The sequence below is a fragment of the Hippocampus bargibanti genome, linkage group LG09 (assembly GCF_051943395.1).
Source record: "Hippocampus bargibanti isolate YZ-2025 linkage group LG09, ASM5194339v1, whole genome shotgun sequence".
NCBI classification, from domain to species: Eukaryota; Metazoa; Chordata; class Actinopteri; order Syngnathiformes; family Syngnathidae; genus Hippocampus; species Hippocampus bargibanti.
Genome location: NC_142742.1, coordinates 20,353,166 through 20,378,149, shown reverse-complemented (window position 1 = coordinate 20,378,149; position 24,984 = coordinate 20,353,166). Strand labels below are relative to the sequence as shown.

At 42.1% G+C, this 24,984-nt stretch overlaps 1 protein-coding gene across 1 annotated transcript; it reads left to right on the top strand.

The window, feature by feature from the left end:
• Nucleotides 1-149: 149 nt before the first annotated feature.
• On the top strand, nucleotides 150-24,501 carry nrde2 (NRDE-2, necessary for RNA interference, domain containing). Its single transcript, XM_089004679.1, has 19 exons — nucleotides 150-269; nucleotides 1,143-1,245; nucleotides 1,617-1,790; nucleotides 1,927-2,067; nucleotides 2,177-2,433; nucleotides 2,840-3,069; nucleotides 6,749-6,973; nucleotides 7,081-7,270; nucleotides 8,887-9,020; nucleotides 13,008-13,128; nucleotides 13,229-13,401; nucleotides 13,509-13,680; nucleotides 16,400-16,620; nucleotides 19,241-19,733; nucleotides 21,704-22,068; nucleotides 22,158-22,297; nucleotides 22,468-22,609; nucleotides 23,965-24,036; nucleotides 24,155-24,501. Exons 1-19 carry the CDS (start codon nucleotides 182-184, stop codon nucleotides 24,278-24,280), a joined length of 3,567 nt encoding a protein of 1,188 aa, XP_088860805.1. The 5' UTR covers nucleotides 150-181; the 3' UTR covers nucleotides 24,281-24,501.
• The last annotated feature ends 483 nt before the right edge of the window (nucleotides 24,502-24,984 follow it).

The window sequence follows — 24,984 nt, the reverse complement described above, 5'->3', positions numbered from 1 at the left end:
CTGGTGAGCCAATCCAAAATATACGGCTCTCTAAAAAGAGACGGAATTCCCATTACGTTTTCTGTGCCTTGACTTGTTCTTGCGTCATTGCCAGTGCCCGGGAAATCGACCGCGGATAAACCGATTGAGATGATTGGATTGCTTTTGATGTGTCATCCATACGTCATTTTCCAGCGACTACATGTTCCCCATCAACACCGACAAAAACATGGCACTGTTTCCAGCCTTTGCAGGAGCTTCCAGTGACAAGGTTGAAGATTCATCCAATGGTAATAATTTCTTCATATTCCACGAATTGCGTTTATAGTTGTTAAACGGTAAGAATCCACGAAGTGGACGGCGAGCTTTACTTTGAGTTCAATGTTGTGAAATGCGCGCTAACGCGTGAAATAATTTTGTTCATCTCATCGTCTTATTTCAACGCTCCTTTTAATATTTTATCATGCTATGTAGACATCGATCTATTAAAGGCACAAGCTGATATTTCTAGTACTGCTGGGAAGCGCAAGTGTTTGAATTTCACCGAAATCTACTAATACATCTATGGATCGTATGTCCATTCGCATAATTTGGAGAAGTCAAGTACTGCGCAAGGCACAAGTCTCAAGACTGAGCATTAAAATTTTGTTCAACTCCCAATTTCCTGTAAGAAAAAAATATCAAGCAATTGAAATCCATGCCCCCGTTAAATTTAAATGTGTAACAAAACGAGTCAGGTAATTTACCTGGCTAAGCAAGTCTTAAATCATACAGTCATGGTCAGTCACAGCCTTATGCAAACGTCAAACTCTGCTCGGTACCTGCATCCGAAATTACATCAGTTTATGTTCATCAACCAAATCAGTCTCCATATTCTCTATCTGTCTTCTCAATTTAAAGCTATTCAGTTAAACGTGTGCTGAATATTTCGTTACCTGTAGCCAAGCCACACAGGTCGTAAAATTTGCTGTTTAAATTTGATGATTTGCGATACCTTCAAATGTGTCATCTAATAATTTCCACTCGTACTTTGGTAACCAGGCTGTTGGGTTTCTGTATACTGTATTTAGAATTGTTTTTGATACTACAATAAATGTCAATACAATGTGATTACATTTCCAGTTTGTTCTAACGCTTTTTTTGGTTTTAACTTCCTTATTTAGAACTGAAATGGTTGAACAATAAAAGTTTTCAGACAAGTGATGCCTTGTCTCTTCATTGTCGCTTCTTGGAGACAAAAAATGAGGGTCTACACACGGACTTGAGGTAACATTTTTGGAACAGTAAAATAAAAACATTAGGTGCCGGAAAATGGATGGATCATCATTACCTGTCTGTAAATAGTTGTATTACTTTTGTTTTAGCCCACACATTGCATTAAATTGTGTACACCCCAGTTCATGTAACTCTGAACCAACATACAGCCAGATAAAGAGCAAATCTTTTTTTTTCACGTGAAAAAAATAGTGGAAATCATTTGTTGAAGTTTCAGACTGAATGAAATTGAAATGTGTCCATTTCATCTCTGTCATGTGATGACTCTTTATTGTCTTCTACTTTCTCCCCTTCGTAATTTTGCTGCCGTAAATTGAGAATTTCTCCATTGTTAGACAAATGTTTTCTTATCTGAAATTCAGTTTCGTCAGTAAAGAAGAAGACACTGTGCAATCAAAGAAGAAAAAGAAGCACGAAAAGCATGGTAAAAAAAGAAAAAAACACAAAGAAAAATCTAAAAGGTCAACAGAAAGCAGTGGATCAGACTCTGAACCAATCTTCCCAAGTGATCTCAAACGGAAACAAGAAACAGACCGGTACGCACGTCACCAATTGTCGTTTGGTTAAATTCTATATTTTTAATTACAGCCCTCCAGATTGAATTCAAACAATTGTCTCGTTGTTTGCTGACATCTTTTTTTATACTTGCTATGTGTCTCATTGTAAATACAGTCCACAGGCAGCCGCAATTTCAAGTTCTTTCTCATGGTTGGATGACATTCCATCGCCGACAACGCAACCATTCTGTGTGGATACATCTTCGGATGCGTCCAACTGGACGTACAAGTCTCTGTACAGAGGAGATGTAGCAAGGTAATGCACATGCAAAACATTCAATTTAAAGCCATTTGAACAGTAAGGCCTTGTCCTGATCGACCTGAACACAACCATCCTCGCTGTCTTTTTTTTTTTGTTATTGCAGGTATAAAAGGAAAGGTATTTCATCACTGGGTCTGGACCCTTGCAGACAAGAAATACGCTGGGAGGATGTGAAAAAGAAACATAAAGGGGGAGACAAGAAGAAAGGAGCAGACAGATATTTTTCTGTGGCATGTCGTATTTTGCTCAGGTGTCAACCTCTTCAGACATTACCAAGAGTTTGTGTAAGCGGTGATGTCACCAACTCCAACCCCTTTCTCCCACTGGAAAACATTGTGGCGGGGAGAGAAGCAGAGCCTGGTAAAAAGTTTAGACACACTGTGGAGAAAGATTGAATGGGGTCATATTTACAAAAATCTTAACGGTAGTTTAATTTCCATTTAAACCTTGAAAGTGGAATGACCTCAAGGGTGCCCAACGCAGCAGTAACTGAGAACAACTATTCCCTGTCAATGCATAGTCTCACTCAAAGCAAAGTTTAGCATATTGTTTGCAAGCATAAATGGAAAAAAAGACAAATCTATTCATGTCAAATGATTTAATTTTGGAAGATCAGTGAATGAACCCATTGCAAGACAAGTCTCTGCAATGGATGCTCCCTCGTTGTAGACATTCATCTGAGTATTTTTTTTTTAGTGTTTCCACCCCATTCTGACTACATTTTCATCTTCAACTTCTTCTGATTTGTTCCAACCGACTGCTCCAGGTGGCAGACCGCAGACCTCATCAGTGAATCCGCTTGGTGTGTACGACTCCACCACTGCTCTATGGCTACAGGGGAAGGGAAAGCAGGACCCAACAGATCATCACGACAATCCCAACTCTGAGACAGGACAGGAAGCTCAACTTTTGACCGGTCAAACTGAAGAGTTCAACAGGAAATTGAGAGAGCAACCCAAGGACACTCAGCTGTGGCTGAAATTCATTCGATATCAGGTAGGAAGTCTCACCTTTTGAACAAACTGATTGTTTTTGTCTGGTGTGATGCTGCCGTTGCGGTCAGAAGTTTGCATGTACTGATGATGACCATGAATCTTATCTTTGATAATCGCTAGCATTTTAAATTATTCTTTGAAACTGGTCTTCATCCAAGGTGGAATAACTTGTAGTGTCACAATTTTTGGCGACTTTCACTTCAATCAGAATCAGAATCAGAATCATCTTTATTGCCAAGTATGTAGAACACACAAGGAATTTGTTTCCGGTAGAACACGCTGCACTAGTATCGTTGTCAAAAAAACTGCTAAGTGGCACTATACAGTTCCATTTTGGCTACTGTTGAAAGAGTTCAAAGAGTTAATGGCTTGGGGGAAGAAGCTGTTTAAATGTCTGCTGGATTTGGTGCGCATGGATCGGTAGCGCCTGCCTGAGGGGAGTAGCTGGAAAAGGTGGTGGGCAGGGTGCGGAGGGTCCAGTAGGATTTTCCGCGCCCTAGTTTGGATTCTTGCAGTGTGCAAGTCCTCGAGAGTGGGTAGGGCGGTGCCAATGATTTTTTCCGCCGTCCTAACTGTCCGTTGAAGTCGGATTTTGTCCATTTTTGTGGCGGCCCCGAACCAAACGGTGATGGAAGAACACAGGATGGATTCGATGACAGCCGTGTAGAAATGTTGCAGCACCTCCTGTGGCAGGCCATGCTTCTTTAGCAGCCTCAGGAAGTACATTCTCTGTTGGGCCTTTTTCAGGATAGAGTTGGTGTTGACCTCCCACTTCATGTCCTGGGAGACTGTGATTCCCAGGAACTTGAAGGTCTCAACGGTTGACACCAGGCAGTTGGATAGTGTGAGGGGTAGCTGTGGTGATGGATGTTTCCTGAAGTCCACCATCATCTCAACTGTCTTGAGCGTGTTCAGCTCCAGGTTGTGACGGCTGCACCAGAGCTCCAGCTGCTCCACTTGTTGTCGGTACGCAGACTCGTCGCCGTCTTTGATGAGACCGATGACCGTGGTGTCGTCTGCGAATTTTATGAATTTGACAGCTGGGTGCGTTGAGGTGCAGTCGTTCGTGTAGAGAGAGAAGAGCAATGGAGAGAGGACGCATCCCTGCGGGGCTCCAGTGCTCGTGGTTCGTGTTGTGGATGATATATTTCCCAGTCTGACCTGTTGTGTCCGTCCTGTCAGGAAGCTGAGGGTCCACTGGCAGATCGTGGGGGACACACCAAGCTGGAGAAGTTTGGGGATGAGGAGTTCTGGGATGATGGTATTGAACGCAGAGCTGTAGTCCACAAACAGGATCCTTGCGTAGGTTCCTGTGTTGTCAAGGTGGTCGAGGATGTGGTGCAGTCCGATGTTGACTGCATCCTCCACAGACCTGTTTGCCCGGTAGGCAAACTGAAGAGGATCTAGCAGAGGTCCGGTGATGTTCTTTAGGTGGTTCAGCACGAGGCGTTCAAAGGACTTCATGACCACAGACGTCAGAGCAACAGGTCTATAGTCATTCAATCCCGAGGGTGCTGGTTTCTTTGGAACTGGGACGATAGTAGACTGTTTGAAGCAGGATGGGACTTCACACTGCTCCAGAGATCTGTTGAAGATTTGTGTGAAGACCGGAGCCAGCTGGTACTAGGGAGCGTGTCACCGAGGCTGCCATCCGCGGTCAACCAGATATCTTTCAAATTATTATACTGTATGTATTTTGCTTTGATCCTTTTTCTTTGTGGTGGCCTCCTACCTTTATCAGAATCAGAATACCTTTATTCGTCCCACAATGGGGAAATTTGCAGTCCACAGCAGCAATTGAAAAGGGATGGGGTTGGGGTGGGGGTGAAAGGATAGAAAACAAGATATTCTAAGCATAACAAAATACAAATGTCAACTGTATACTGTGCAAATGTACATGTGCAAAAGCGTTCCATAAGAGAAAAAAAAACTTACATAGTGCAGAATCAAGAAATGCATTTTGATATATTGCAACAACCCATATTTACAAGTGTCCAGTTTTTTTTTTCTTTTTTTCACATGTGATCATTGAGAATTGTGAAGCCTGACAGCAGTCGGTAGGAACGAGCGGCTGTACCTCTCCTTCTTGCAGCGCGGGTGTAATAGTCTCTGGCTAAAGGAGCTACCCAGTGCTGTCAGGGTGGGCAGGAGGGCGTGGGAGGGGCTGTCCATCATAGCTTTTAGTTTAGCTAGCGTCCGTGTGTTGCCCACCTCCTCCAGAGAGTCCAGCGAGCAGCCCACGACAGAACTGGCCCGCTTGACAAGGTGCTCCAGTCTTTTTCTGTCCCGGGTGGTGATGCTGCCTGACCAGCAGACAATGCCGTAGTGGATGGCTGATGCCACCACAGAGTCATAGAAAGTCTTTAAGGGAAAAGACCTCAGTTGCACAACTACGCGTATCTTATTATTATTAATAATAATAATAATAATAATACATTTCATTTATAAGCGCCTTTCAAAACTCTCAAGGTCACTTTACAGTCACAGGATCTGTTTTTCTGTGGGTGAGCAGCGGCAGCCACATGTGCCAACGTTCACTCAACACGGAATGATTCAAATAGATAGAAAGATAGCTACCTAGATAGCCAGCCAGAGCTAATAGATAGCAAATAGCTGTCAAATGATAATAATAATACTAATAATAATAATACATTTCATTTCTAAGCGCCTTTCTAAACTCTCAAGGTTACTTTTCAGTTACAGGATCAGTTTTTCTGTGGGTGAGCAGCAGCAGCCACATGCGCCAGCGTTCACTCAACCCAGAATAACTCAAATAGATAGAAAGTTAGCTAGCTCGCTAATATATAACTAATAGATAGCTAGATCGATAGCTAGCCAGTTTATTTACATTTTATACATCTTCCAGTATCACACACACACAAACATACAATAACCCAGGATTTGAGTCGCAGAGGTCAAACTCAAGTCCTGGATTTCGGATCTGGCTCACCACTTTTTTGTGGTCCTTAAAAGCAAATCTTGCGTCAACTTTCATGATTCTAAAATTCTTTGCTGTAGTTTCAAACTGTTTCATATGATAAAGTTCAAATTTCACAATAATAAATTTTAGGTTTTTCCCGATTCAACAACGTGATTAGAAATCTGCTATTCCGGGATACTCTGCATTGGTGAAAAAAATACCAGATTTTTTGTTCTGAATTTATTAAATCAAGAATAAAATATATTTGTTATTTATTTTGATTTGAACCGCTGATGATACACAGTCATATGAAAAGTGATCCTCTTGGGTTCAATTTGGGTATGATTTACATTGCATTAAATTGGAGTGCTATTGATCAGGATTTGATATCAGAAAATACTCAAAATCAAGTGATTTGGACGCTAGTGCAAAAAAAACTGTCATTCAAATTTTTTTGTTACTCTTTGTTTTCCGTCACCTGAACAATAATTGAACAAGCTGTACTTCTAACTTTAAAATTAGTCATCCTTATTTTTTTTCAAATGTCGTAATTCAACATTTGTTTGGTTTCACCATCATAACAGCCCTCTGAACACCAACGTTGCCGTTGACAAAAATGAGTTTGACATCCCTGATTTATGCCCCGAATTCTGGCAACTCACTTATTGACATATTTGATTTCCTAACTAATTAAGCCTTCGATCAGGTCACCGCCTTAAAACTTTGAATTCCAAACCATATCTTGTCTGTTTGGTTGTAGGATGACTTAAGTGCTTCTGTATTTGGAGGTGAGGAAGAGCCACAGGGCAATGAGTTATTGGAGCGTCGCAAGTCTTCGTACAAAGCCGTGCTGGAGAAAAAGCTCAGCATCGCCGAGCGTGCTGTGGCAACTAACCCGGGCTGCGTCGCTCTGCAGCGGGAGAGGCTCAGGATCTGCCAAGAGCTTTGGGAACCATCAGCTCTGGCTAAAGAATGGAAGAAACTGGTTAGTTTGTTGCAACATTATTCAGTGTTTTTTTCACCTGTGACTACGCAATAATAATAATAATAAATAATGGGAACTCTTTTTTTTTTTTTTTTTTTTAATTTTAGGTCTTTCTCCACCCAAATAGTGGTCCTCTGTGGAGGGAGTACCTTCTTTTCACTCAGAGCTACTTCAGCAACTTCAGTGTGTCAAAAGTGAATTCGGCTTATGGGAAGTGTCTCAGCATGCTTAGTGCTGTCCGGGATGGGAGCATGGTGTCCCACCCAGCCCTGCCAGGGATTGAAGAGGATATGCTAGGTAACATGCTCAGAGCATCATTCCCGGCCCTCTGTAATGCATACAATAGCCTGTGGTGATTTTGCACAATGAAAGCAGTCAGTGCTTTGTTTTTTTGTTTGTTTGTTTTTTATATATTTTTTGGCATGAGATTAGTGTGCTAATAATGTTATGTCTTCATAAGCAAAATTTACGTTATTGTGATACCTCGGCTTATGAACGCTTTAGCTCACAAATGTTTCACCTTACGAACATTAAATTCGCAAGAATATAATCTTGACATACAAACTCGTTTTTGGCGGACGAACCAAACCACACAGCGCCACGGTGGCTGGCGGACTAGTTTTCCACACCCCCTTTGAGTGCAGACGTGGTTTGCTATTGTACTTTTGCTATTATGGGACAGAAAAAGACCCCACCACAGGCTAGTTTTAAGCCAAAGAAGACACAAAAGACAATTACGGTCGAGCAGGAGAAGGAGATCATTGAAAAACACGAACAAGGTGTGCGTTTGTGTGACTTAGCATCCCAGTACCAGTATGATAAGTTGACCATTGCTATGTGTGGCTAAGGGTGCTTCTGTGTTGTCTAAGCGACGGTCTCAGGCAATAGAAGAGGTTGAAAAACATCTGTTGATTTGGATTAAGGAAAAGCAGCTAGCAGGGGACCGTGTGAGTGAGGCTATTATAGCCGAGAAAGCACGGCAACTTCACTTGGATATCATCAAGAAGCTACTACATCAACGACCATCACAAAGGTAAATAAAACGACTTTGTTATACTGTACAGTTTATTTCATTAATTTCAAAACATGCAAATACAACCTCTGAAGATGGAGGACACTGATTCGCTGTGGCGACCCACTTGAAGGGAAAAGCCAAAAGGAAAAGAAGAAGACTACAATAGCACATTTAATATGCATAAAATAAGGTAGATTTTATCTAATTTTAATGCTTATTTTGTAGAAAATACACAAACTTTTTGCCTTACACACAGTTCCTGGGAACCAATTAGGTTCGGAAGCTGAGGTATCACTGTAGATGATTGCTCGATCAAGTTATTGAGTGGATTGAATTAGCCTTTATTCGTCTCGCAGTGGAGAGATTTACATTTTAAAACAGCAAAGTGATGTAAGTAAGAAGAAAGGAAGCAGTAGAATAAGAAAATACAGGACCTGCTGTCAAGGCAGCCACTCTGACGGCGCCATCTTTAAGTCAAAACAACAAAACAAAAACTGAATAACAAATGTGACAACACAAAAGAGAGGGACAGTCATTCAATCTTTGGCACTTTCTGGACAATGTATATGGAGCTTGGTAAAACACACAATATTGTAAACGTATCGGAACAACGGTGCACTGTAGTTTCAATACTTGTGCATCTTGTGCGAAAAGCGGTATGCTTGCCTGGTCAGAGGTATATCCAGATTTTTTTTTTTTTTGCATAACATGCACAAATTTAAGTACAAAACGATTGATGAATCACAGATTTGTGCGCAAGTTAGTGAATAAGGCCCAGTGTTTTTAACAGGCTCACCTCATAAAATGGCTGATCAGCATGAGATTTTATGGTGATGTAATCACCAGTGCTCTCTGTTCATTGGAAGTTATTGATGTATGTTCCTTTGTCATCCTTCAGATATCTTCACCAAGCAGTGTCATTTCCTTCGTCAGTCTGGTCACTCAGAGAAGGCACTCTCTCTTTTTCAAGCCATGATTGACTTTACGTTCTTCAAACCTGATAGTGTACGACAACTTTCCACCAAGCAACAGGTAAACACATACATAAAGCACATCAAAATTGATACAAGGTTTTAGGTTTCTCTTTTGAGGTGTCGATGAGAAGGTTTCTTCAGCCGTCATCTGTACAAAAGTGAAGGTTTCGGACGTTTCGCCTCCTATCCAAGAGGCTTCGTCAGCGAACTAAAGTCTGACTGGTCGTATCGGCCCCATTTTGAGGTGTCATTTACTTTAGAGTGAGTGCAATAAGTTGGCAACAGTAATTGTCCTGTGTGGAGGTAATATCTGCGCCGTGTGCCTGCGTGTAACTATGGCGTCCTCCCGGATTCCATAACCTGCCATGCATGTTAAAGGACAGCCGACACCATTTTTTTGTTTCCTAACTGACATCAGTAAAACGTTTTATAGCATCTAAAATACCCAAAACACTCAGGCCGATATTTTTAGTCGAATGCAAAACACCAATAAAAATGAGTTAAAGTGTCCCAAAATTACTTCAAAATGACCTCGGAGATGGCGAGTTTCAGAAGGTCCCTCCCCCACAATGGCTTCAGATTCGGAGAAGATGCTTTCTTGTTACTCACCCAGTTATGAATATGATTCAAATACAGTAAAGTCTCGTTATATCGATAGTACTGCTTATTACGATACTATTTCTATGAACGCAAGGAGAAAATTTACATGCCGCAGGATTGGATATATCGATAGTCCGGTTATATCGATATTTTTTCAGACTCCCAAGAATATCGATATAACGAGACTTTACTGTAGTTTTGAAGAGGAAAGCATAAATGTTTGCAATTGATTAACAAAGTCCTTCCGTATCAATTTGAGCCGTCAGGACTCCAATGTAGCGTCCCAGAAAATGCACAAAATCGTGCCTAAGCTCCGTTGGAAATGGGCTGATTTGTCTGCTAGGAATTTGTGTCAACTAGTATCAAATAGTAGTGTTGGTGCAACACACAACGATTCACCATAGTGTTATTTATGTCTTTTCCTTCTAATTTCGCCATCAACGCAAAGTCTTCAGACCAAACAAACTACCATGTTATGCATACTATGCATTGTGTGTCGCTTTCTCGGTCATGGGCGTTCCAGGCGTGACGTCATGTCAGGCATCGTGACCAACTCAAAAACAAGACTTCCTGATTATTCAGCGCGAGTCTTAAAAGGTAAAATATAGCCATATGCGGTGGAATATTTGTAAAATACGCTCAGTAGAAGTCATTTGAAGTGATTTTACAAATTATGGACACAACTTGTCCGTAGGTGCCGGTTGTCCTTTGAAGGACAACCGACGTCACTTTTTTGTTTCTTAACTGACATCAGAAAAAACTTTTATATCATCTAAAATACCCAAAACATGCAGTATGATATTTTTATTCAAGTGCAAAACACCAATAAAAATGACTTAAAGTGTCCAAAATCTGCAAATTATTGAGCTGCGAATTGGGCATTTTCAAAAGGTCCCGCCCCCAGTTCGTGACGTCACGCCAAGACGTCTTGCATTGCTTGAGAATCAAAACAATGGCTTCAGATTCGGAGAATATGCTTTCTTGTTTCACCTCCAGTTATGAATATGATTCAAATAGTTCTGAAGAGGAAAGCATACATGTTTGCAATCGATTAACACATTTATTCCATGCCATTTTGAGGCAACATTGGGGAGACACGATCACCAGAAAAGAGGCACAAAATGGCGAACTCCTGTGGCCACCTCCGTTTCCACAGGCTGATATTCCTTATATGGAGCTTGGAGACCCTCTTCTGGCGGCTTTTGGGTGCAACACAAGGTTTTCAGACCAAACAATACAGCAAAATACATTGACGTGATGGAAGGACTGCTAAAATGTCTTTTTTTCTGTCAGGGGCGTTCCTTTAGTGACGTCACGTACGGACTCGTCACCAACTCAAAAATAAGACTTCCTGAATATTCAGCGCGAGTCTTAAAACGTAAAATATAGCCATACACTGTGGAATCTTTTTAAAATACGCTCAGTAGAAGTCATTTGAAGCCATTTTACAAATTATGGACACAACTTGTCCGGTGACCTTGGGTGTCTTTTAAAGGGTAACCGACGTCACTTTTTTTGTATATTAACTGACATCAGAAAAACGTTTTATAGCATCTAAAATACCCAAAACACGCAGTATGATATTTTTATTCAAATGCAAAACACAAATAAAAATGACTTAAAGTGTCCAAAATCTGCAAAATATTGAGCTGCGAATTGGGCATTTTCAGAAAGTCCCGCCCCTAGTTCGTGACGTCACGCCAAGACGTCTTGCATTGCTGGAGAATAAAAACAATGGCTTCAGATTCGGAGAATATGCTTTCTTGTTACACATCCAGTTATGAATATGATTCAAAGAGTTCTGAAGAGGAAAGCATACATGTTTGCGATCGATTAAAGAATTTATTCCGTGTCATTTTGAGGCAAACGGGCGGGGGGAATGTCTCACCCAAAAAGAGGCAAGAAAATGGCCACCGAGCTGTGAGGAATGAATCAGCCCGTTTCCGCAGGATGATAAATTCCTTCCATGAAGCTTGGACTCCCTCTGCTAGTGGCTTTTGCGTGTAACACAAGGTTTTCAAAAAACAGTACATCAAAATACATTGACGCGATGGAAAGACGCTACAATGCGTCTTTTTTACGGTCAGGAGGCGGTCCTTTTCTGACGTCACGTACGGACTCGTCACCAACTCGAAAACAAGACTTCCTGAATGTTCAGCGCGAGTCTTAAAACGTAAAATATAGCTACATGCGGTGGAATCTTATTAAAATACGCCCAGTAGAAGTCATTTGAAGCCATTTTACAAATTATGGACACAACTTGTCCGGAGACGTCGTCCTTTAAGGTAACATTCTAAATTGTCCTTTAGTGTCATTATGAGTGTGAATGATTGTTCGTCTACATGTGTCCGCGCAATTTGCTGGCAACATGTTCAGGGTGTCCGGTCTACTACCCAAAAACAGCTGGGATAGGCTCCAGTACATCTGTGACCCTTGTGAGGATAATGCAGATTGAAAAATGAATGTCTGGCGGGGATGGTACTTTGAACAAGTACGTTCTCTAGAAATGAAACCGCAGCTCGACAACTCTGTTCAGGAGCCATGAATAACCCAAACAGTATGTGTGTAACAGTGATGTCACAGGTGCCAGCAAGGACTGATCTCACAAAGCACCATCTTCACTGGCTAAGAGTTTGTCCACTGGCTACTCATCTTTTTTTTTGCTTGCTTTCACAAATAAATACCACCATCATCGATATCATGCCATTCCACAAAATATACCCATTTTACAGATGATTTTTTGTACATTTTATAGTAAGAATAAGAATACATTTTATTTATAAGCGCCTTTCAAAGCTCTCAAGGACACTTTACAATCACGAAACACGGACATAAATAAAACCACAGCTAAATTTAGAAATAAGAACAAGAGATAAAAAAAATCCAGAGAATGCAATTTTAAATAGGTGGGTTTTGAGATGGGATTTGCAGGTGGGAAGAGAATATTACGGATATTGGGAGGAAGAGAGTTACAGAGTTTGGGGGCAGAGAGGCTGAAAGCCCTGTCCCCCGTCATGCTGAGACGGGCAGAAGGCACACAGAGGTAGAGGGAGGATGAGAATCTGAGGGAACGAGAGGAAACAGAAATTTGAAGCTGGTCAGATGGGTATGGTGGGGGGCAAGGCAATGGATGGCGTTAAATGTACAAAGAAGTATTTTGAAGTCAATTCTAAGTTTGACCGGGAGCCAGTGGAGCTGTTGGAGGACGGGCTGATGTGGTGAAAGGAGGGTGTTCTGGTGTTCAGAGCTGCAGAATTCTGGACTAGTTGTCGTTTGTGGAGAAATTTGTCAGGGACACTAAGGAGAAGTAAATTGCAATAATCAATGCGGGAGGTGACAACGCGCGCTTCGAGACCAATCCTCCGCCCCTTACCCATGGTGCATTTATTGCACATGCCACAAAACAGCCATTGCCTTCAGTGTATGTATATGTTGATGTGTGCAGGCTGACTTCTTCGAACCATTCTGGGATAGCGGGGAGGCAAGAGTTGGTGAGTTTGATGCTAGAGGTTGGAAAGCATGGATGGTCCAACAGGAGCGAGGAGGATGGGTGCAGCCCTGTGCAGGTGAACACAACACATTCCATCTCACCAAATGAATGGAAAAATGTGGTTGTGATTTGTATGCCAGCGGCGTGACATCTGCTGTGTCTGTGTTTGTCCACAGTGGAAGACGAAGAAGAGGAGGAAGATGAGGAGGAGGTTAAGGACCGCAGCCAGCCACGGTGGACAGTGTGGCTGGATGTGGAATCATCCCGTGAAGCTGCCCATTGGTTGCCTTGGAGACCTGAAAAAGCCAAGGGCCAATCAGAAGATGACTGTGACGATCCAGAGAGACAGGTGAGCTGAATTAACCTATTCAGTCTGTTGCTAACATTTTGTCATATCCACCACTTAAATTACAAATGTGACAATGTTTAACTCCTTGTCTGTCTCTCAATCTGAAGGTGCTTTTCGATGACATCGGCCCCTCCCTAATTTGCCTGTCCTCGCCAGAGCTTCAGCTTCGCTTCCTCCTCAATTTCCTGTCATTTCTCGGGCTTCCAGTAGACACCATGCTCTCTGCTGGCTTGTGTCATCCTGGCCTGCTCTTGGAGGACCTTTCTTTGCTCACACAAGGTAAATATATAGTTACCTTATTTTCCGGTGTATAAGGCGCACTCAAAAGCCTTGATTTTCTTCAAAAGATGACCCCGCGCCTGATACAGATGCTCCCCGACTTACGAACATTTGAGTTATGAATAACGGTACATACGGACATTTTTGCAGCTATGTCGAAAAATGTTCAAACAGAGATGCTGTAAATTAGATTTCTTATTGCGCGCCTTTTTCCGTCTGAGCTCGCTTGCGATTGGCTGCGTATTGCAGACACATTGGAGGTTTCAAGGATCTGGATGTTCACGCGATGGACACCAAGGCTGACCAATCAGCGCCCGGCAAGGCTGAAATGTTGCCAAAGAGTTTATGGCCCCCGATCCGCCAAGCTCGCTTACGATTGGCCTGCATAGAGTATGTCGGCGGAGAAGAAATCCCTCTTCCCAGTTGACGCTCCAGGAGGACGAGATGCATAACAAAAAGTAATGGCTGCTGGCACATAATACAGTAATTACGTGCCAGCAGCTTCAGTAATGGCTTCCTGAAGACCCAAGGATATATGTTTTCGTGCTACAGTAGGTGTGAATTTATTTTACGACTATTAGAGCGTCTGTGTTTTATATTTCCCCGTTCAGTGTTTGACTTAAACATACATTCCATACAAACTATAGCACTGAACCAACTTACGAACAAATTCGACTTACGAACGACTGCTCGGAAAGTACCCCGTTTGTAAGGTGGGGAGCGTCTGTATGGATGTGCGCCTTATGTGAAGTCATATTGAACCACAACAGGTCTTGCAACGACTCTCAACGTCCACGACTTCATTTCCCCCTGTAGAAAGTTCGTGTGTAACCCCAGCCTCTACTGTAGCGCGTTCTAATGTGGTGTGCCTTAGATTTGGAAAACCTTTGTATATTTATGTGTTATATTTGCATAACCTTTATTTATTATATTTGGAAAATGTTTTTCATTCATTGAAGGTGCACCTTATACTCTATACACCAGGGGTCGGGAACCTATGGCTCGCGAGCCATATATGGCTCTTTTGATGATTGCATATGGCTCGCCGATAAATATTACATATTATAATACATATTGTCGTTTTTTTTCATCGTTCATTTCCCGTTGGGGCTGCAGTTGGAGGAAAGCGCAATTTTGATTGGATGACACTGACCTAGAATGGCCGAAAGCGCCATGTTGATTGGATGATAGTGACCGTCATGTTGAAACAGGTAAACGCCCCTTTAAATGAGCCCAACTTGTGCACTTCAGCCTGAATGCACCGGAGCATTAGAGGAGGGAAAATGTTCTGATTCTAATTTGCAATGAAACAATACCATCGATGAAACAGTCGAATGTCGAACAGTGACATTTTAACAAGCCCCATGTTAACGTTAGCATCGACATACTTCTGCGAGAAGTAGATTGCAGATAGCAAGTGTGGAAGCTTATGAGCCGTGTGCAGGCTAGCTAGCAGTAACTTCGCCTCTGGACCGGCAAATTGAATTTCATTCCGATCGTTTTCCTGGATTTTTACCAATCACGAGGAACGGAAAACCATCCATGTTAACGGTGAGTACTATCACAAAGTTATTTTAACTAATACATTCTGATATTTGGTTGAAAAGTGGCCGCGCGTGCGCGAGCGTTTGTATGTGCGCGTGCGTGTGGCTCTCGCTGAAAAACATTTCTAAATATTTTACTTTTATGGCTCTCTTCGTCAAAAAGGTTCCCGACCCCTGCTATACACGGTAAAATACAGTAGGTCCTATAGTAACAAGTATTACCACTATAAATGTGAATAATTAAGTGTTATGTGTTTTACCTTTTTTTCCAAGAGGCTTAAAAAATTGGAATATTTTAAATCATTGACAATTTAGTATTCACAGCATTACACATTTTTTTACATTTTATGTTACTGCCTCATCCCAAAATGGAATCAGTTTTAGGAGTTGGGACAGATGTTTATTAAAAAAAACATCACGTCCTTTGCGGAATCCTTTGTTAACGCACCTTTGGTGCTAAACAAAGGCTCAATTTTTGTGATACAAAGTGGCACCCATTGAACAATCCCAAATCGTATTTAATATATATTGATTTCAGTTAAGCGTCAGGATGATCAGAGGAAAAGTGATGCAGCTCATCTCAATTTTGAGCTTTGTGGCAAAGGCTGTGACTATTTAATGTGCATGGGATTTATTAGTTTGTAATCATTTTAATACATTTGCAAACATGAAAAAATATATATTGTAATGTATTATTTTGTCTGTGTAAGCTCTCAGTCGTACAGGAGTGGTCCAGCCATGGTGGCGCCGGACACAGCTATGATATCATAGCTGTGTCCGGCGCCAGCCATGGTGGCGCCGGACACAGCTATGATATCATAGCTGTGTCCGGCGCCGCCATGGCTGGACATTAGGGATATATAAATAGGGCCGATACGACCAGTCAGACTTTAGTTCGCTGACGAAGCCTCTTGGATAGGAGGCGAAACGTCCGAAACCTTCAAATTTGTACAGATGACGGCTGAAGAAACCTTCTCATCGTATTATTTTGTGGTCCAAAAATAATTTTTCCACCGTTGCTTGAGCCTCAAACGTAAAATATAAGAAAAGTGATGCGCTGTGAATACTTTGCATAGACATCGCAGGAATTCTAATTCAATTGTTTTGAACGTGTGTTCCAACACAAGAGGATGAAGGACGAATGAATTCAACCCTTTGCCACTAATTCATTTTAGGTAGCGACTCCCGACGAGCTTTGACTTCCCACAACCTGCCAATCCTCGGGATGAACTCTGTGGGTCACATGACCACACTCCAAGGAACCAGGAAATGGAATGGTCTTGGAAAGCAGGGCGAGAAGTTTGTCAACACAATGTTTAATACGCTCCATCCTGTCCTTGCATCTGAACAACGGGCTGTCCTGTCACTCAGTCGGATGCAGTATGAAAAACTAAAGGTTGGGACTTTTACTTCGTGAACCTTTTGAGAACTCATTTAAAGGACAACTGACACCACTTTTTTGTTTCCTAACCGACATCAGAAAAACGTTTTATAGCATCTAAAATACCCAAAACACACAGGATGATATTTTTAGTCAAATGGAAAAGACCAATAAAAATGACTTAAAGGACAACCGACGTCTCCGGACAAGTTGTGTCCATAATTTGTAAAATGGCTTCGAATGACTTCTACTGAGTGTATTTTACAAAGATTCCATCGCATATAGCTATATTTTACGTTTTAACACTCGCGCCAAACATTCAGGAAGTCTTGTTTTTGAGTTGGTGACGAGTCCTCACGTTACGTCATGAAAGGACCCCCCCCTGACCGACAAAAAGACACATTGTCCTTCATCACGTCAATGTATTTTGCTGTACTGTTTATCTGAAAACCTTGATGTTACATCCAAAAGCCGCCAGCAGAGGGAGTCCAAGCTCCATGAAAGGAATCTATCAGCTTGTGGAAACGGGCTGATTCATTCCTCACGGGAGCTGTTCGCCATTTTTGGGTGTGACATACCCCCCTGCCTGTTTGCCTCAAAATGACACGGAATAAATTCTTTAATCGATTGCAAACATGTATGCTTTCCTCTTCAGAACTATTTGAATCATATTCATAACTGGATGTGTAACAAGAAAGCATATTATCCGAATCTGAAGACATTGTTTTTATTCTCCAGCAATGCAAGACGTCTTGGCATGACGTCACAAACTGGGGGCGGGACTTTCTGAAAATGCCGAATTCGCAGCTCAATTTTTTGCAGATTTTGGACACTTTAAGTCATTTTTAAAAGTGACGTCGGTTGTCCTTCAAAGGACAACCGATGTCACTTTTTTGTTTTTTAACTGACACCAGAAAAACGTTTTATAGCATCTAAAATACCCAAAACATGCAGTATGATATTTTTTGTCAAATGCAAAACACCAATAAAAATGACTTGGTGTCCAAAATCTGCAAAAAATTTACCTGCGAATTGGGCATTTTCAGAAAGTCCCGCCCCTATTTCGTGACGTCACGCCAAGACGTCTTGCATTGCTTGTGAATCAAAACAATGGCTTCAGATTCGGAGAATATGCTTTCCTGTTACACATCCAGTTATGAATATGATTCAAATAGTCCTGATGAGCAAAGCATACATGTTTGCAATCGATTAAAGAATTTATTTGGGCCATTTTGAGGCAACATTGGGGGACAAAATGGCGACCAGCTCCGGTGAGGAATTAATCAGCCCGTTTCCGCAGGCTGATATATTCCTTCCATGGAGTTTGCCTCCCTCTGCTGGCGGCTTTTGGGTGTAAGACATGGTTTTCAAAGAAAAACAGTACAGCAAAATACATTGACGTGATGGAAAGACGCTACAATGCGTCTTTTTTACTGTGAGGAGACGGTCCTTTTCTGACGTCACGTACGGACTCGTTACCAACTCAAATACAAGACTTCCTGAATGTTCAACGCGAGTCTTAAAACGTAAAATATAGCTATATGCTGTGGAATCTTATTGAAATACGCCCAGTAGAAGTTATTTGAAGCCCACTTTCTTTGAGCCACCATAGTTGGAGAGAAGGGGTTGTTTTTGCACCAAGACAAGAACTGACAAGAACATTTCATTTTACAAATTATGGACACAACTTGTCCGGAGCTCTCGATTGTCCTTTAAAGTGTGTTGAAACTGCAAAAAATTGAAACCGGAAGTGGCCAGTTTCAGAAGGTCCCGCCCCCTTGTTCGTGGTGTCACGCCATGACGTCTTGCCTTGCTCGAGAATCGAAACAATGGCTTCAGATTCGGAGAAGATGCTTTCTTGTTACTCATCCAGTTATGAATAAGATTCAAATAGTTCTGAAGAGGAAAGCATACATGTTTGCAATCGATTGAATAATTTAATATAATTCATTTTGAGGCATCAGGGGGGCAAATGTCACACCCAAAAAAGGCAGAAGATGGCGACAAAGCTCCGTGGAAATGGGCTTATTTGTCTCCTGGAAATTTTTGTCAGCGAATATCAAATAGTTGCTCGGTGCAACACACAATGATTCACCATCGCATTATTTACGGGTTTTCCTTCTAATTTCGCCATCTACACGAAGTTTTCAGACCAAACAAAGTGTGTTGCACCAAGACTACTATTTGATTCTCGTTGACACAAATTCCCAGCAGACAAATCAGCCCATTTCCGACGGAGCTTGGGCGCCATCGTGTGCATTTTCTAGGGCGCTACATTCGAGTCCAGACGCCTCAAAATGAGACGGAAGTACTTCTTTAAACGATTGCAAACATTTATGCTTTCCTTTTCAGAACTATTTGAATCATAATCATAAATGGGTGAGTAACAAGAAAGCATCTTCTCAGAATTTGAAGCCATTGTTTTGACTCGAGAGCAAGGTGAAGACGTCCTGGCTTGACGTCACGAACAAGGGAGCGGGACCTAACGAAACTCGCTTGCGTTTGACTAAAAATATCAACCTGCGTGTTTTGGGTATTTTCGATGCTATAAAACGTTTTTCTGATGTCAGTTAGGAAACAAAAAAATAGTGTCGGTTGTCCTTTAAATAACACTTCATCGCTCTATTTATTCCAGGTGTTTCGTTGCATGCACGGCAACAAAAAACGATTACGCTCTCAGAGCAAAATCAGCAAGCGGATTGCCAAGTCACTGCTCAAAGAACCAGAGAACCGCTCTTCCTTGGCAATGTGGCGGGAATTCGCCCACTTAGAGTGGATGCTCGGTAATATCGAAGAGGCTCGGAAAGTGTTTTCTACAGCCACAGCATTGGGCGCGGCCAAGGGGCTGTGTCACCCCTCCCTTTGTGAGCTTTATCTTCTGTGGGCTCAACTCGAGGTGGAAGATAGAGAAAGTGGGCCAGGAGGGGTTCCCACCAACAGTGGCGCACCTGCCGCTGTTTGTGTGCTGACCACACTGGCAGAAGGGCATGCCTTGTCGCATTCTTCGTTATCACAGCCTGTCTCCCCAGTCGCCATCTTGAAGGCCAGGAAGTCTTATGAACAAGCTCTGACTGCAGCTTTGTCTGCATTTAATCCAGATTCTTGCAATCCTCAAGCCAACAAAAAAAGTAAGCACCTACTGATATTTCAAAAAACATAATGCCTGCGTTGAGGATTCCTCACTGTCGACTTTTACAGACCCACCGCCCCCCACCTCCAAATGTTAATGGAATCGGCAAGGTCACTTCTTTGTTTTTGTTGTACACTGAAGGCATTTGGGTTTCAGATCAAAAGATGAAAGGGAGAGAATTGTTCAAGATTCCAGCTTTTATTTCATGGTGCACTATTTATATTACATCTAGTCATTTTAAACAACTCGGACAGAGCCCTTGTTTGAGCAAAAGTATTGGAACAGACATTTGTCTATCAATATGTCCTGGATGTATTCAGCCTCTTGCCCCAAGTCCATTGGGAAATGCTCGAGCTCATCTGCAAGGCCACTTCCCGCAAGTCCACTAAGTCAATGAAGTGATAGAAACTGGTAGGATCAAATTCCTACTATAGAAGATGAACCAAAACCTAAGTAGCACCAGTTTATGCTCCCTATTTGGCAAGCAAGAATGGGTCCTTTTTGGTCACTTTTTGAAAGCACAAAGTGTGGACACCACCTTCCCAAAACCACCCCAGCACAATAGTAATATCTCATCTCATTTTCCGTACCGCTTATTCCTCATTAGGGTCGCGGGGCACAGTAGTAATAGTAATAATAATAATAATAGTGGTGGTAATAGTAATCGTGATATAGTAATAGTAATAATAATAATACATTTAATTTATAAGCGCCTTTCAAAACTCTCAAGGTCACTTTACAGTTACAGGATCAGTTTCTCTGTGGGTGAGCAGCGGCAGCCACATGCGCCAGCGTTCACTCAACCCCAAATAACTCAAATAGATAGAAAGTTACCTACCTAGCTAATAGATAACTAATGGAAGGATAGCTAGCTAGCTGGCTCATAGATAGCAAATATATAGCTAGCTGAATTTGATTGGATTGGATTTGCCTTTATTAGTCTCGCAGTGGAGAAATTTACATTTCACAGCAGCAAAGTGATGAAAGCCAAAAGAGAAAGTGACAGTGATAGCCAGCTAGATCGCTAGCTAGATAGCTCAAGTGAGCAACATAATGTAAAAGACTAGGAAGGACCTATTGTACACTTTCTGATCGACATTATTCATATCACACCATTTTTTTGACCAAACGATATATACTGCTCTATTTGGGCGATATCATTTCATACAGCGGATACGTTGATTATAATGACGAATCATTACACCCCTCATTTCACAAGCCCACTTTCTTTGAGCCACCATAGTTGGAGAGAAGGGGTTGTTTTTGCACCAAGACAAGAACTGACAAGAACATTTTTAGTTGCAGTGTTTTCGTTGACGAACTGTGCAAATGGTGAAAATGAGTGGGTGTGAAAAGTTTAGGATTGTGTTGTGCATTCTGCAACTGACAGGATGGAAGAGAGAACCGCTACTTCAGTTGGAAGAGCAGATGTTATGCTACAGAGAGAAGACTTCCTCTGCGTGGAGGCTTTAACAACACGTAAAATTCAATCCAAATACAATCCTTTTGTTGACTTTTCCAAACAGTACAAACTACTCCTTTTATAAGAAGAGAAGCAATGTCCTGCCTGCCAAAAAGGGAGGGTATATTTAGCCTTTGCTTTGTTTTCAAGTAATTTAACCTACTGTTTCCAATATCACCTGGATTCTGGACTTGGAGGTGAGTTTATCCCAGTTGATTTTGGGCAAGAGATGGGGGACATTCTAGACTCAGTCAGTCATGGAGAACATAAGAGAAAGAAACATTCACACCAATAGGTAATGTCCAATTTTCAATTCCCCTAACGTCCATGTTTTTTGGATAACGACTGTATGATGCTCCTTTTGTCAGCAATAAATGGTGCAGATACTGTCGTAGTAATCTGAAATCTGAATCTAATCTGAAATGCTAATCAAAATGTCGACGTTATGAAGAAAGTCCATTGTTTAAATTGGTGTGAGTGATCTCATGTCATTTTCCCACAACAAGGTAATGTCCAAGAAGAGAAGCTGAGGGTGAGGGGGCTGCTTGGATGCTATGCTCTGTTCCAGTACCTCACCATGGGCATCAAGGCGGCAAGTGCAGTCTACAGCCAGGCCAGAGACCGGCTAGAGGAACTCCACCGCACAATAACGTCTCAGCAGAACTCTGCCGCTGATGCCGACCAGCGTCGCAGCAACCTGTTGGTTAGCATGTTAGCTTGCGAGTGTGAGACGGTGGCAACGCAGCAGGCGTCGTTGCTCAAGTACCACATTAGCGTGAGTGCGTTTCCACTGGCGACACTGAGAGACACGCTCACCTCTGCCCTTTCGAGATGGCCTTGCAGTGCCCCCCTCTGGAGCATCTATGTACATGTAAGACCATGCTAATTTTACTTGGTAAATTTGCAACATTGTGACACCCCCATGGCTTTTCTCCTTCTTTCACCCGGGACATGTTTCAGGTGGAGAACCGTTACCATAGTGCTGGCCGGGCACGTCGCTTTTTTCACTCGGTAACAAGAGACAGCGATAGTGTTGTGCCACGACTCTTTGCTATTGTTGCTGAACAGCAAAGGAAACAGCTGGTGGACGCAGCACAGAGGTAAGAGTAGGGGGAAAAAGGGGGGTGATCAAGAAAAGTGCGCAGGGTGCGACTTTCACTTTCTATCAACGTATTCTGGAAAATTGCTGAATTTTCCCAGCTCATGAAGACAATTGTTGATATAATGTATTCTTTGCCCATTGTGTGTCAAACATTTCTCGCAACAATAGATCCTGCGACAAAAGTGCGGCCTTGAGTCTCCTGCCAGAGAATGGTCTTAGTCATCGTATCCGTGGACTGTTCGAAAGCGCCATCGGATCTGAGATGGGCACCCACTGTTCCTTACTTTGGAGGATGTACATTCACTACCTGGTGAGATGATAAATATTCCTAAAGGCCACTTAGATGAATTGGCCGAGGAAAGCGGAATTCTTCAAAAATGATTAAATGAGGAAACCCCCCTTTTTAAAGGACAACTGACACAATTTTTTGTTTCCTAACTGACATCAGAAAAACGTTTTATAGCATCTAAAATACCCAAAACACGCAGGCTGATATTTTTAGTCAAAAACACCAATAAAAATGACTTAAAGTTGCCCAAAACTGCCACTAATGAGCTCAGAAAGTCCCGCCCCCAGTTCGTGATGTCACGTCAGGAAACTCCTTCACAAACTGCCTTGCTCCAGGATCAAAACAATGGCTTCGGAGAGTTCAGATTCGGGAAAAAAGATCCTTTCTTGTTACTCATCTAGTTATGAATTTGATTCAAATAGTTCTGAGTATAAGTGTTTGCGATCGATGAAAGAAGTACTTCCGTATCAATTCGAGTATGCAAGCGAAGAAACTGGTGAAGGACATGACATATGAAGCTCCGTAAATAAGCAATATAGCATCACTTGGGTGATATGTGGCATATAAGGACACGAATAACAAATAATAAGCTACTAGATGTCAACATCAATGCAGATTGTTTACTGGTTGTGCATGCAAAATGTTTAAACTTTCAAGATGAATACTAGTGCAGCGTGTTCTACCGGAAACAAATTCCTTGTGTGTTCTACATACTTGGCAATAAAGATGATTCTGATTCTGATGAAAAGTTACGAACTTCCGTATGAATGACAGCGGTTGCTGAATGTTTGTCAAATAGGTTTGCGCCACTGTTATGACGATTGCTCTCTTTTACCACTGGAAGCAACTTCCAAGGCTGAGGGGATGACAGTGGTTATCCAAGCAGGGATTCGCACACTCTGGGGAGCTCCTCGGCTGGCACTATACTGCTCTGACTCCGTTAGAAATGCTGCACCATCACGTTATTTATGTAGTTTTGCTTCTAATTTTGCGATCAACACTGTGTCTTCAGATGAAACAAAGTACCCAAAATGCATTGTGTGTTGCTTTCTCGGTCAGGGGCGTTCCCTCCGTGATGTCACTCCGGGATCGTCATCAACTCAAAAACAAGACTTCATGAATATTCAGCGTGCGTCTTAAAACGTAAAATATAGCTATATGCGGTGGAATCTTTGTAAAATGCGCTCAGTAGACGTCATTTGAAGTGATTTTACAAATTATGGACGCAACCTGTGATGGAGGTGTCGGTTGTCCTTTAAAGGAGAACATTTGTAAAGGGACTGAACATGGCCAAACATTTGCCAGTTGCACACGAGACATTTTAGTGAGTTCAAGAAAAAAACGTGTACACTCAGTATAATTGTGTCTATTTGTAGGTGTCAGAAGGGAAGATGGATAACGCCAAGGGTCTCTTCTACAAAGCCTTACAGAATATTCCCTGGGTAAAGGTATGTCACAGGCAACACCTGCCTTCCTAATGCAAAGTAAAAACAGTTTTAGCAGCGTGTTTTAATCCTTTCATGTACCCCGTAACCTGTGAAAATTGAAAAATGTTTGTTTCACCAGGGCTTGTACATGGATGCAGTGCAGCTATTTCCTGAGCATATGCAGGAGTTTGTTGATCTGATGACAGAGAAAGAGTTGCGAGTACGGTTGCCATTAGAAGAACTCGACATACTCCTAGAAGACTGAAACAAAATTACCACCAAAACTGACACTGGATAGTCCAACAGGAGAAAGTCGTTGCAATGATTTCACTGGATGAATGTGAATGCTCGACTCAACTTGGAATTGAGAGTAGTAAACTAAAATGGCACATTAAAAAAAAAAATATTTTTTAGCCGTTTTTAGTTATTTTCAATGAATATCATTTTGTTCATAAAGTGTAAATGAAATGTTTGTGTTGGAATAGACTTGGTTTCTGAAATTTCTTCTGAATCACTGTATCTTATGTTCTATCCTGTTGTGTCTCTGGACTTGGTACTAAGTTGACTGAAATCCACAGAGTGAAACAATGTCTCCTTGAGCATATCTCATATACAATACACCTGATTCAAATGAGCAGGTTCAGTATTGTAACAGGGAGACTTGGAAAACATGCAGGAAGGTGGCCCTCCAGGACCAGGAGTGCCCACCCCTGTCATATAGTATCTCCCTGTTGCAATACACCGGATTCTAATTATCAGATAATCAGCAAGCTATGCGGAAGCCTGATATTGTACCTGTATATTGGAATCAGGGGTGTTCTAACCGTGAGAGTTGGAAAACATGTTGGATAGTGGCCCCCCAGGACTGGGATTGCCCACCCCTGTCCTTGGGTATGGCGCTCCTCATTCTTGGTTCCCCCTTGGCCGCTCGATGCCGCCAATGTTAACATCAGCCATTCGGCTGCAACA